Source organism: Sturnira hondurensis, unplaced genomic scaffold, assembly GCF_014824575.4.
Source record: "Sturnira hondurensis isolate 20B ecotype Veracruz unplaced genomic scaffold, ASM1482457v3 Scaffold0019216, whole genome shotgun sequence".
NCBI lineage: Eukaryota > Metazoa > Chordata > Mammalia > Chiroptera > Phyllostomidae > Sturnira > Sturnira hondurensis.
In genome coordinates this window covers 7,896,437-7,908,203 of record NW_028091847.1, presented here as the reverse complement: position 1 = coordinate 7,908,203, position 11,767 = coordinate 7,896,437, and the positions used below count along the sequence as shown (strand labels likewise).

The 11,767-nt window shown below is 41.9% G+C and overlaps 1 protein-coding gene across 1 annotated transcript in view; it reads left to right on the top strand.

The window, feature by feature from the left end:
- The first annotated feature begins 2,628 nt into the window (after positions 1-2,628).
- The window catches only part of HSD11B1 (hydroxysteroid 11-beta dehydrogenase 1), a 32,499-nt gene continuing 23,360 nt past the window's right edge, over positions 2,629-11,767 (top strand). Inside the window, exons 1-4 of the mRNA XM_037027582.1 lie at positions 2,629-2,866; positions 3,620-3,750; positions 4,747-4,858; positions 4,990-5,175. Coding sequence (XP_036883477.1) covers positions 2,779-2,866; positions 3,620-3,750; positions 4,747-4,858; positions 4,990-5,175 — 517 coding nt within the window. The 5' untranslated portion in view covers positions 2,629-2,778. The remainder of the gene's footprint in view (positions 2,867-3,619; positions 3,751-4,746; positions 4,859-4,989; positions 5,176-11,767) is intronic.

Sequence of the window (11,767 nt, the reverse complement as noted above, 5' to 3'; positions counted from 1 at the left end):
AGAAACACTAAAACTTCAAAGGTTCACTGAATACATACTCTGGAGCAAGGCTAGAGAGAGATGGGGAGATACAAAGATGAAAAAGATACAGTCCATGTCCTTCAGGAGTTTACAAGCAAATGAAACAACCAGGCGTGTAAATATGGACACACAAAGAAAGGGTCAGTGTTATTACATCACAGAGTCAAAATGTGGTACTCCTGGGTCTCTGAGACCCTCCTGGGGGCTTGAAAGGTCAAAACTATTTTCATAATCATACCAAGATAATACTTGACTTTTTCCCCGTTATATTCTTTCATGAATTTTTCAGAGACTACAAGATGTGGGAGAATACAAAGCATATGACAGGCATGCTTATGTACCCTTGAGTTTAAAAAAACTCTGTCTTAATTTCTAATATATCGTATCAATAGCTAAAACACACATATGCACAATTCTTTGACATCCTCAATAATTTTTGAGACCGTAAATGGATCCCAAGACTAAAAATTTTGAGACTGCTAAGACAGTATACCATTACACAGTGTCCTCTTTTCTCATTAATACATTTTATTGACTAAAAAGTATTTCATCTAATTCCATGAATATTATTTTGCTAGGTGCTTTCCCTATATTCTTGTTTTCTAGCTGGACAGCTATTAGGTCATTAAATTATTAATCGGTGTGTGGGGGGTTTTTTGGGCTTTTTTAAGATTTTATTTATTTATCTTTAGAGAGGAAGGGAAGGAGAGAAGGAGAGAAATATCAATGTATGGTTGCCTCCCGTGTGTCCCCTGCTGGGAACTAGCCTGCAACCCAGGCACGTGCCCTGACTGGGAATCGAACCTCGATTTTGTGGTTCGCAGGCCCGCGCTCAATCCACTGAGCTATACCAGCCAGGGCTGTGTGTGTGTTTTAATTCCTGTGTTTAAATGTCTTTTGAGGCAGCACAGTGTTGGACTGTATACTTTTAATTCAGACAAAAATCAACAATAGCTGATGTGTTTGTCTTACATCCTACCACCCTGCTGTTTATCTTACTTATTGTTATTTTTTATTTATTTAAATTAAGTTTTCTGTAGTGCATTTTAAATATTTTTTGTCAGACAACAAACTTCCCTAGTTTGTCTATCTATCATTTCAGCATCATCATATTCTCAAGAAATTTCTTGTTTCCTATAATTGTATTATTAATAGTCTAGTGCTAAGAAAACAAAACTTAAATTCCCTTCCCTCTAGAGATGAAAATGGAGTCTAGTCTGTCATGTACCTTGGTAGCATAAAGTCATTTATAAAATTATGCATATAACTCTTTCATGCAGTTCTGACAATAGGTAATATAATTTTCCACTTACATTTTCTTTATTCTTTTAAATTTTTTCCTCCATGGACCTTGAGCTCTGTCTAGCACTCAACTGTTCTCAAATCTCCAATGTTTTCTGGAAGTAAAATTCACAGCTATGAGCCAGTATTGACAAACTGTTTCATCTCCCTTACATTACTTTCCCCTCCTCGGAAGTGAAAATTCAGTGAGTGTTTCAGACACTGTACTTGGGGTCATAACTCAATTTGTCTTAATTTTGTCTGAATCCCCAAACTCCCACCCTCAATCCATATTCCCCCTCCAAAACCTGTTACCCATTCTTACCATTACATTTCAATGGTTTCCTCAGCTCTATTGGTAACTAGCAGAATTCTGAATTTGCTTTGTGATGGGGTAAATTTTATTGTTTGGTTAGTTGGCTTTAAGTTGAAAAACTCAACAATCATACATCTTAAATTTTTTCTTGAAGTATTGTCTCTTAATGAATTCTTACCACAGGCATACTAAGGTGGTTATTTCTATAATAAATTCTAAATTACTAGAGAACTTCTCCTCTATGGTCCTTTTATTGTTACCAGATCAATTTTTAGATGGATGTGGGCTTTTCAGCCCGACTTCGCTTTGACGGTGCTAGTTGCTTTTTCTCCTGCACCAGATCTCTTGTAGCAACTTCTCCAGGATTCTTGTTCCTCTACAGCATTTGTTAAGGCCCAATTTAGTAGCTTGGTGCCTCTTTTTCCTTTAGCACTCATTAGTTCGTCTTTATTTGCTATTAAAGTAATAAGTGTACATTCCGTTGCACTTTCCTGAAGAGTCTTGAACTGGTCTTGGGTTTCCTGCCATCTAGGTGCAGCTGGTTTGCATTCCTCTTTGATGTCGTAACACAAGTTAATTGAACTTGAGTGTGAGGTTCATAGGGCTTGTTTTCTTTTTATTTCCCAAGAAGTACGCATATGTTCTTAAGGTTATTTTTCTGTTTTGTGCTATTATTTTTAATTTTTTCTGACTAGGTGGTGGGGCTGAGGGTAAGATTTGGTTGATAGACTTGGCTCTCTTTGCCATTAGTCATATTTCCCCAGAAGCCACACGCCCACACTCTCTCTGTCTTTGACGTACACTTTTGTAAGGCTGTTGATTCCTGGTGGGAATGGTTTTAAGAGAAAGATGGGCTCAGGGTAGTGATGCGTGGGAATCCAGTCCTGTACAGTCATGAGCTTAGCCATCTGTAAGTCTCTTCTTAGTGAAATGGAATAAATATCATGCATTGTGAAATCTACCAAAAAGGCTGCCAGTACAAATGGGATCTCACTTATATCCAATCACTGCTCTAACTGGCTAACACTGCCTGGGATTACTCCAGCCTCTCATGCCTGATGTCACAATTCAGAGTCCGCTGCCTGCCTAGGATATTGTAGAAAGTTGTGTAGATCCTCTCTGTCTGTCCTACAGGGCTCCTCGTGCCAGATCTTTCTCCGATGGCTCTGATGAAAAACTATCTCCTCCCCATTTTGGGGATCTTCTTGGCCTGCTACTACTATTCTGCAAATGAGGAATTCAGACCAGGTAAGTACCTATTTTGTGACTAATTTGGAGGAATAGACTTCTACCCCAAAACCATGTTTAGCTGGGGTGTCTAAGGATCATTGCAATTCTCTGATCCCCAAAACTACTGAACAACAAGGGACCCTGAGGCGGAAGAGTATTTCTGTGTCCTCCAGCCACAGGTTATGAGCAATAGGAGTGCAGGGAAGGGTAATCATGTAATCAAGAGAGTACGAAATAGTCCACGTTGTATTTGGCACCCTTAATGAAAAAGCAATTTCAGATTCCCTTCGAAAATGAGGATAATACTAAAATTGACAACTTGGCCAAGTATCTGGACTCAAGGGACAGACTGATAGTAGGAGGCAAGAAAGTAGTCTGGAGCTGATGACTAAATAGAAGCGAGGGGAAATTCCTGGAATCTCTGTGAGGACATGGTTTGATGACTTTTGCATTTTGTTTCAATTGCGCAAAACTGGCTGAGTCCAGAAACATCTGGAACCCTAGTGTTCTAGCTGAAATTTCTGTCCTTAAAGGCTGTTTTTAGGAAAGAGAGTAGGAAGGCTTGTTTTGAGAAAGCAAGCCCAAAACCCCCGTTTCAGAGCATATTCAAGGAAGACTCGAGCTTTCCTTCACTGATTTATGCAGTTTGAGAGACACTGACCTGTATTCGTAACATTTACTCGTTGAGATAAGGTGCCCCCACCCAGCATAGGAGGAGGAACTTTGCTGCCATGTTGGGTATACTCCTCACTTCCTTTTGGGGTTTCCCAGAGCTGCTCCGAGGAAAGAAAGTGATTGTCACAGGAGCCAGCAAGGGGATTGGAAGAGAGATAGCCTATCATCTGGCCAAGATGGGAGCCCATGTGATGATGACAGCAAGGTCCGAAGAAGCTCTAAAGAAGGTGAGTGTTCTGTGCCCCAAAACACATGTATACACACATGTATTCTTATATATACTTATGTATATACACATGCCAACACACAGAGGCTGGCACATTCATTCACAGATGCATACGCACACATAAACACACATACACACACTTACAGGCTCACACACCCAAATACCCGCAATAATACAAATTTCAGTGTTCATTCCCATGCACATATATATAAACACAAAGTTCTTGGATTGTATATACTCATAGACATGCCTAGGCATACACATTTACATGCAAAGTCATGGATATGTAGTTATGTGCTCAGATACCTAAATTCCTGTACTTACCGAATAATTCATATTCTTGTACCCAAGCAAACTCTCAGATACATACCCTCTCATATGCTCAGACTCACAAACCCAGGGGTATACCAACATTCACAAACTGCCTAGGACTACCCACACAGAAACCAGCATTGTTCAGAAACATCTCTTCACAGAGACTCATAAACGCAAATCATGGACTTGAACACCGACACAGTTGTGATTTCTCTGCTCACACCCTACACGAAATACTTCCAAAAAGTCTTTCCTACAGAAGACAAAGATGGGGTCAGGTTGCATTTAGCAACACACACGCACACGTGCACACGCGTTCACTGCATGTTCCCTGCTTTTACACTCATATACACAAACCTGCTACCATTTCTTTTCACAACAGAGCTGTGGGCCACTTCCTATCTAACTCCCCTTTAGCCCTGGCAGGTATGACTCAGTGGATTGAGTTTTGGCCTGTGACCTAAAAGGTCACTCGTTCAATTCCCAATCAGGGCACTTGCCTGGGTTGTGGGCCCGGAGGCATGCCAGAGGCAACCAATTGCACACCAACGTTTCTCTCTTTCTCTTTCTCCCTCCCTCCCCTCTTTCTAAAAATAAACAAGTAAATAAATCCCCTCACTTCAGAGTCTGCTCCCAAAGGTCTGCAGCTAATACTGACACCAAGATACCTATGTCCCTGCAGATCGTATCTGACTGCCTGGAATATGGGGCAGCCTCCGCACACTATGTTGCTGGCTCCATGGAGAACATGACCTTCGCAGAGCAATTTGTTGCCAAAGCTGAAAAGATCATGGGTGAGGCTGCTTCTCCTCTCTCCTCTTCTGGGCTTGCTCTGTGGAAATTTGCTCAGGGACCTTTGGCAAGGGGGAAGGAAGGAAAGGTTTCAACCCCAGAAAGTTTCGCTCAACACCACCATTTCTTGCAGGGGGACTAGACATGCTCATTCTCAACCACATCACCAACAGTCCAGTGAAACTATTTACTGGTGATATCCACTTCGCACGCAAAACTATGGAGGTCAACTACCTCAGTTATGTGGTCATGAGTATGGCTGCTTTTCCTATGCTGAAGAAGAGCAACGGCAGCATCGTGGTCGTCTCCTCGATGGCTGGTGAGTGGGGCAGGGGGCCAATGTGGAAGGTAGGAGCAGAAGTGCCAGAGATGATGTCGGGGGCTCTGTAGTAAACATGAATTTTTAAATCAGTTTTTATGCAGATTGGAAGTTGAAATGCAAAAGTTGGATAGCAGTTTTCCCATATGTGTGGATAGGCAGATATATGAGTAAGAGACTCGGGTATGCAGACTCAATGAGGGTCATGCATGCTCAGTAAGAGAGACGCTTGTTGAAAACAAGGTGGGCGATACAAGGTAGAAGGGCTACCAACTGCCTGGGAGGAATGGAGAAAGAGCAGCCGTTCAGAGTGCCTACCAGAAGCCAGGTGTCTTGTTATCTGCGAATGAAAGTCAAGGCAACATTGAGAAACTGCTAGAGGTACAGCCTGTCCTGATACTAAGGGAGACACCTGGTCACAATCAATAAAAAGACTTTTGCTTCCTTCATGACTAAGAGCTGTAGGTAGGTGAAGTTACTTGATATGAAGGTGGAATTGAAGAGTAAAATATTTTAACAACATACAGTTACCTAATCATTGGGTTAAGCTATGGCAAAATAAAATAAGCAAAAACAACCTCACCATATTATTAACAGACCTGAATATATTGGAGTGTACTCTCAAATCTGAACTTGCTACACTAAAAGGTCAATTTGAAGAATTGAACTGGGTAGGGAACATGTGTGTAGAGAGGAATACTCAGGAAGAGAACTTTGTGTGATCGAGAGAAGTCCCTGATGTTTTGGGTGGTGGCCCCATCAGAAGTTATCACCAGAAAAGAGCCAGAGAGTTCCCAGCTTTGGAGACCCCTAGGCCCATTTCATCACAGGTCTAAGAGAAAAGCTCCACAAATATTTGTTGATTAGTCAGTTAGAAGGATGTGGCCGGAAGGTGCCAACACCAAGATCAATGTCAACTGTCTATTTCACTCTTGGCAAATAACCTAGAGGACTTCGTAAGTTCTTAAGTACTTCTCAGAAGTTAGTTATTCCTGTAACTAAAACCATCATCTGTGTCGCAAAGAGTTCTACTTCCTGGACAGGAAAAGCATGCCTAATGGTGGGATAGACAAAAGGGCAGTGTGTCTGTGCTACCCACCAAACAGAGTAATTGATATGCATCCCTCTGTTTCCCAGGCAATACAGACTTTCCACCCCTCCCCAGACATAGCCTCTCTCTGGCCTGGAAGGAAGGGAGAGCCCCCAGACACATCCTGAGTGGGAAAGGTGCTGGGCACATCTTCAGTTCACCCCAGGGCATTGGCCAAAAACCTCACATCAATCATGGTGTAGATGGCTTTAAGGAGTTTAGTTGATTAAGTAATACATTTAATCTAGGCAAAGGCATGCATTGTCTTTGGCTGTAGAATGTAACTTTCTACATGTAACATATACAAAGTGTCACTGTTCTCAAAAGGAACAAGAACTACTGTGTAAGTCCAAGGGCATGATGAAATTATGATAACCTCTGTTTTCACACATTCTCTGCACCTGCTAAATGTCACTTTGTAATTTCTGTGGACTCCAGGAGATGGAAATCTAGTCAGACTACTATCCTTCAAGTCTACTGTTTGTACAGCCAAAATAATTCAGCCTGTTTGCTCTGAAGCACATCTGTGAGCTCCCAAAGTACAGGCAACTTTGCTTTCTCACCCTAATGAATAATTTCTCCATTCCATGGCATATTCTTTCATTAATTCTTCTTCCTTAAAATCTGAATTCCACAAACATGGAATGCTAAACCTCGAACTGAGGTCAGCCAACGAATATTAGAAATCGTTCTTCTCAGGGACTGCATTAAATTTTTTATTGAATTACAGTGCTAAGCAATTGTTTTTGTCACCAGTGCATTTCTAGGCATTGCATTACATACATAAAAATCCTATACTTTTAGTATTTTTTTAAAGCCCCAGCTACTTCTTTAGCAGCAACAGAGACAGTATTGCTGCTTCTAGGAACTTCATGATAGCCCACATCCATCCACCATACAACGCCACCTTTGTCACCTACTGATCAAGTTTCTGTGTATATATCACAGTGATTAGTCCCCTCTCCTTCCCCAGATGCAGCTTTAGATACAGGTTGAGCTACTATAACCAAAACCCAAATTTAAAATTGCTTAAATAAATCAAAATGTATATTTCTCTCATGGAACAGCCTGGAGCAAGCAGTCCCAGGGTGGTAGGCGTCCCAGGTTGTTGTCTAGGAGTCTGAGTATCACAGAACCAACATCTCTGATGGGTCCCTTGCCTGTATGTCAAGGTGGCTTATTATTATGTCAGAATTCCAGCTGGAGGAAATGCAGAAAGACAGATATATGCAACCTGAACATTGTACATTTCTCTTCTGCCACAGCTGGCTATATTTGTGGTCCTTACTCAAAATGGACTTGTGTCTGACTGAAAATCAGGGGTTCTATTTCTATAAAAGACACTGATGTTGATAAACAACGGAGAGCCCCCCAAATCACTCATGGCAAGATGTATGTAAGACTAGAAGGCAGTGGGTTCCCTAGCCCAGAGCACCTGAGCCAGGAAGAGGCACCTACGTAACACCTGGCTATGAAAATCAACAGGAATTCTGTCTGCCAGAAAGAGACAGAGTCTCCTAGAGACCCAGGGGCCCTCTTAGAGAGCCGATGGATAAAATCTCATCGGAAGCTACTCACCCTGGGCTCCAGTGGAGGGAGGGCAGAGCTGGCTAGAGTTGCATGAGGAGAGACTGAGGTTTGTGGCTCTGGGAACAGAGCTGAAGAGACAGCCACCAAGACCCCTGTACTGAGTCATTCTTCCATACTCTAGATGCCATCTTACTTGGGTGGGGCACTCTTTTCCGTACGTACAGCATCAGCCTAGGAAAAAGCAATAGCTCCATCCTCTGAACTTCTTGTAGCCCCAGAACTTCCCGCAAAGCCAGTGCCCTGCTGAGGAGTCAGCTGCTGGACCAGAGTGTGGATGTCTGGGCAGACTCAGGGGTGGCAGTGACTGAGCTGTATGTCTTTGGGGTGACTGCCATTCCCCCTATTTTTCTGTGAACCTGACTGGTGCCTCCTCCTTATAGTAGATCCTCTAGACCCACCCTCTGGCTTCCCAGTCAAGCCCCATTGTCTTGACTCCTGCTGGCTCCACCCTGCTGATATTTGAGCAGAATTTGGAACAGACTGAGTTGTGTGGCGTTGGAGCAGTGGGACATAAAGGGAGGCAGCACCCCCACCCACCCACCCCCCCCACCTACCTCCAATCCTGATGGGCACTTCTCCCAACACCCAGCAGCCTGGCCCTGCTGAGATCAGACTTCCAGCAAAATCCAGGACAGTCTGAGTCATATAGCTGTAGGATGGAGGAAAATTTTCCCTCACATACCCAGCTGGGGTAGAACGCTCCCTTCACATGGCCAAATCTTGGTATGTTTGGGCCTAATAAATACTGCTATCCTCACCCTGATGACTCCCTGAGACCCCTGCCCCATCACAAAGGTGTGTGAGCAGCCAGAGTTGGTATATACCTTGGGACATTTGCTGAGTGGCCTCAGACCCAGCACCTCACAGTTTGAACCTGTATTGATCTGGTAAACACCACTCTCCTGGTAACTCACGGAGAACCTACCTCATGCAACTCAAGTACCACCTGAGGCGCTTCACTGACTGAGACTAACAGGCAGACTACGTGTGGGGCAGACAGAGGCAGATCTTGGGGTGCCTTACAACCTTTGCTGAACTGCTTTGTGCCCAATGCTGGTAAAAGCTGACCTTGGTTCACAGCTTGGTCCTTCCCGTGCACACTCAGGCACCCACAAACTGTGAGTCATTTTTGTAGCTCTAAACAGGTTGCCCAGAGCCAGTCACAGGCGTGTTTGACATTTGGCCTGACCCAGAATCCCTCCCAGGAGATCCCAGAACCAACACACCCAGTTACCAGCTTCAGACAACATAGAGTCGGACCCAGTTAGGTTTGGCAAGTGGCGTGTCCACAGGAAGATCTCAGCAGGCAACAGGCCCTTCAGAAGCAAATTCCACTTCATGTGGTCAGCACCTGCACAGCGGCTCATACATTGAGGTATGAGTGAATCCTCACAGTCAACCAGCCTGAGAGTCAACCCCATGTATGAACAGGCCAATAGAAATCAAGACTCAATTACAACAGGAGGGCCCACATACCCACAAAGGAAATATTCCTGGATCACCCAGCTCAGATGATCACTGTATCACTGAGTTCCACGGGACACCTACAACATAAGGCCACCCTACCACAACTGAAATTCATAGCAGATTTACCTAATACATAGAAACAAACACAAAGAGGCAGTCAAAATGGGGAGACAAAAAATGCCCCAAATGAAAGGAGAAATCTCCAGAAAGAGCTAAATGAAATGAAGATAAGCAATTTATAAGATATAGAGTTAAAAAATGGTTATAAGGATACTCAAAAAACTTAGTGAGAGCTTCAACAAAGAGATAATAAGCATATAAATAACATAGAAACCATTAAAAATCAGAACTGAAGAATACAGTATCTGAAACAAAGAATACAGTAGAAGGAATAAACAGTAGGTTGGCTGAAGCATAGAACTGAGTTGGCAAATTGGAAGACAGGGTAGCAGAAAACACCCAATCAGAGCAGCAAAAAGAAAAAAAGAATTTTAAAAAATGAGGACAGTTTAAGGAAACTTTGGGTCAGTGTGAAGTATAACAACATATGCATCATATGGGTACTAGACGAAGAAGAGAAACAGGATTATATTGAGAAGCTGCTTGAAGAAATGACTTAAAACTTTCCTAACCTAGTGAAAGAAACAGACACGTAAGTCCAGGAAGTTCAGAGAGTTCCAAACAAGATGAATGCAAAGAGGCCCACATAAAGACACATCATACCATATTTTGTCATGTATAATGCACACCCATGTTTTGTGCATATTATGCATGGGATTATTATATCCATGATATGTAATCATTGTAACCATGTATAAAGTACATTTTTACTTTTTCCTTAAAAAATGGGCAAAAGAGTGTGCATTGTACACAGCAAAAGACAGTAATTAAAATGGCAAAAGTCATGCCCTGGCCAGGTGGATCAGTTGTTTGGAGTGTCATCCCATATACCATAAAGATGTGGGTTCTATTCCCACAAGACACATACCTAGGCTGCAGGTTTAATCCCTGGTCAGGGTACATACAGGAGGCAACCAACTGGTGTTTCTCTCTTACCTCTTTCTCTCTCTCTCTCTCTCTCCCCCCCCTCTCTCTCCCTCTCTCTCTCCCTCATCCATAAGCATATCCTTGGGTGAGGATTTTTTAAAAATGTAAATGGTAGAGGTTAAAAAAAAGAGAGGATCTTTAAAGTAATAAGAGAAAGGCAGTTACTTACATACAAGGATCTCCGATAAGACTGTCAGCTGATTTCTCAACAGAAATATATCGGGCCAGAAGGGATTGGCATGAAATATTCAAAGTGATGACAAGCAAGGAAGTACAGGGATAGTTTACTCAGCAAGGCTATCATTTAAATTTGAAGGAAAAATAAAAAGCTCCCCATCCAAGAAAAAGCTAAAAGAATTTGTAACCACCAAACTAGTATTACAAAAAATGTTAAAGAGTCTTGAAGAAGAAGGAGGAGGAGGAGGAGGAGAGGATGAGGAATAGGAAGAAGGGAAAGGAGGAGGAGGAAGAAGAAAAAAAATCAAGAAACATAATTAAAAAACTAAAATGGCAAGAAATACATACCTATTAATAATCACTTTAAATGTGAATGGATTAAATTCTCCAATCTAAACACATAAGGTAGATGCAAGACCTACATGAATTCTGTCTCCAAGAGACCAACCTCATCACCAACAAAAGATACACACATACTAAAAGTAAAATGGCATAAAAAGATATTTCATGCAAATGGAAAGGGAAAAAAGCTGGGGTAGCAATACTCATATCTAACAAATAGACTTTAAAACCAAGGCTATAATAAAAGACAAAGAAGAACACTATAAAATGATAAAGGGAACAATCCAACAAGAGGATATAACCCTAGTAAACATCTTTGCACCCAACATAGGAGCACCCAAATATGTGAAGCAATTCTTGATGGACATAAAGGGAAAGATCAACAGAAATACAGTAGTAGTCAGGGATTTTAACACCTCATTGACATCAATGGATAGATCTTCCAAACAGAAAATCAACAAGGAGACAGCAGCCTAGACAAACTAGATCAAATGGGTTTAATTAATATTTTCAGAGCATTTCATCCCAAAGCAACCCAATATACATACTTTTCAAGTGTACATAGAATGTTTTCTAGGATAAAACACATGTTAGGACACAAAACAAATTTCAATACATTTAAGATTGAAACCAGGTCAAGTATCTTCTCTGACTGTAATGCCATGAAATTAGAAATAATCACAAAAAGAAAACTGAAAAACACACAAAGACATGGAAACTAAATAGCATGTTACTAACCAATGAATGGGTCAACAGTGAGATCAAGGAAGAAATCAAAAGATACCTTGAAACAAATGAAAAGGAGAACAGAACAACCCAAAATCTTTAGGACACAGGGAAAGCAGTCCTAGAGGAAAATTCATAGCATTACAGGCCTAT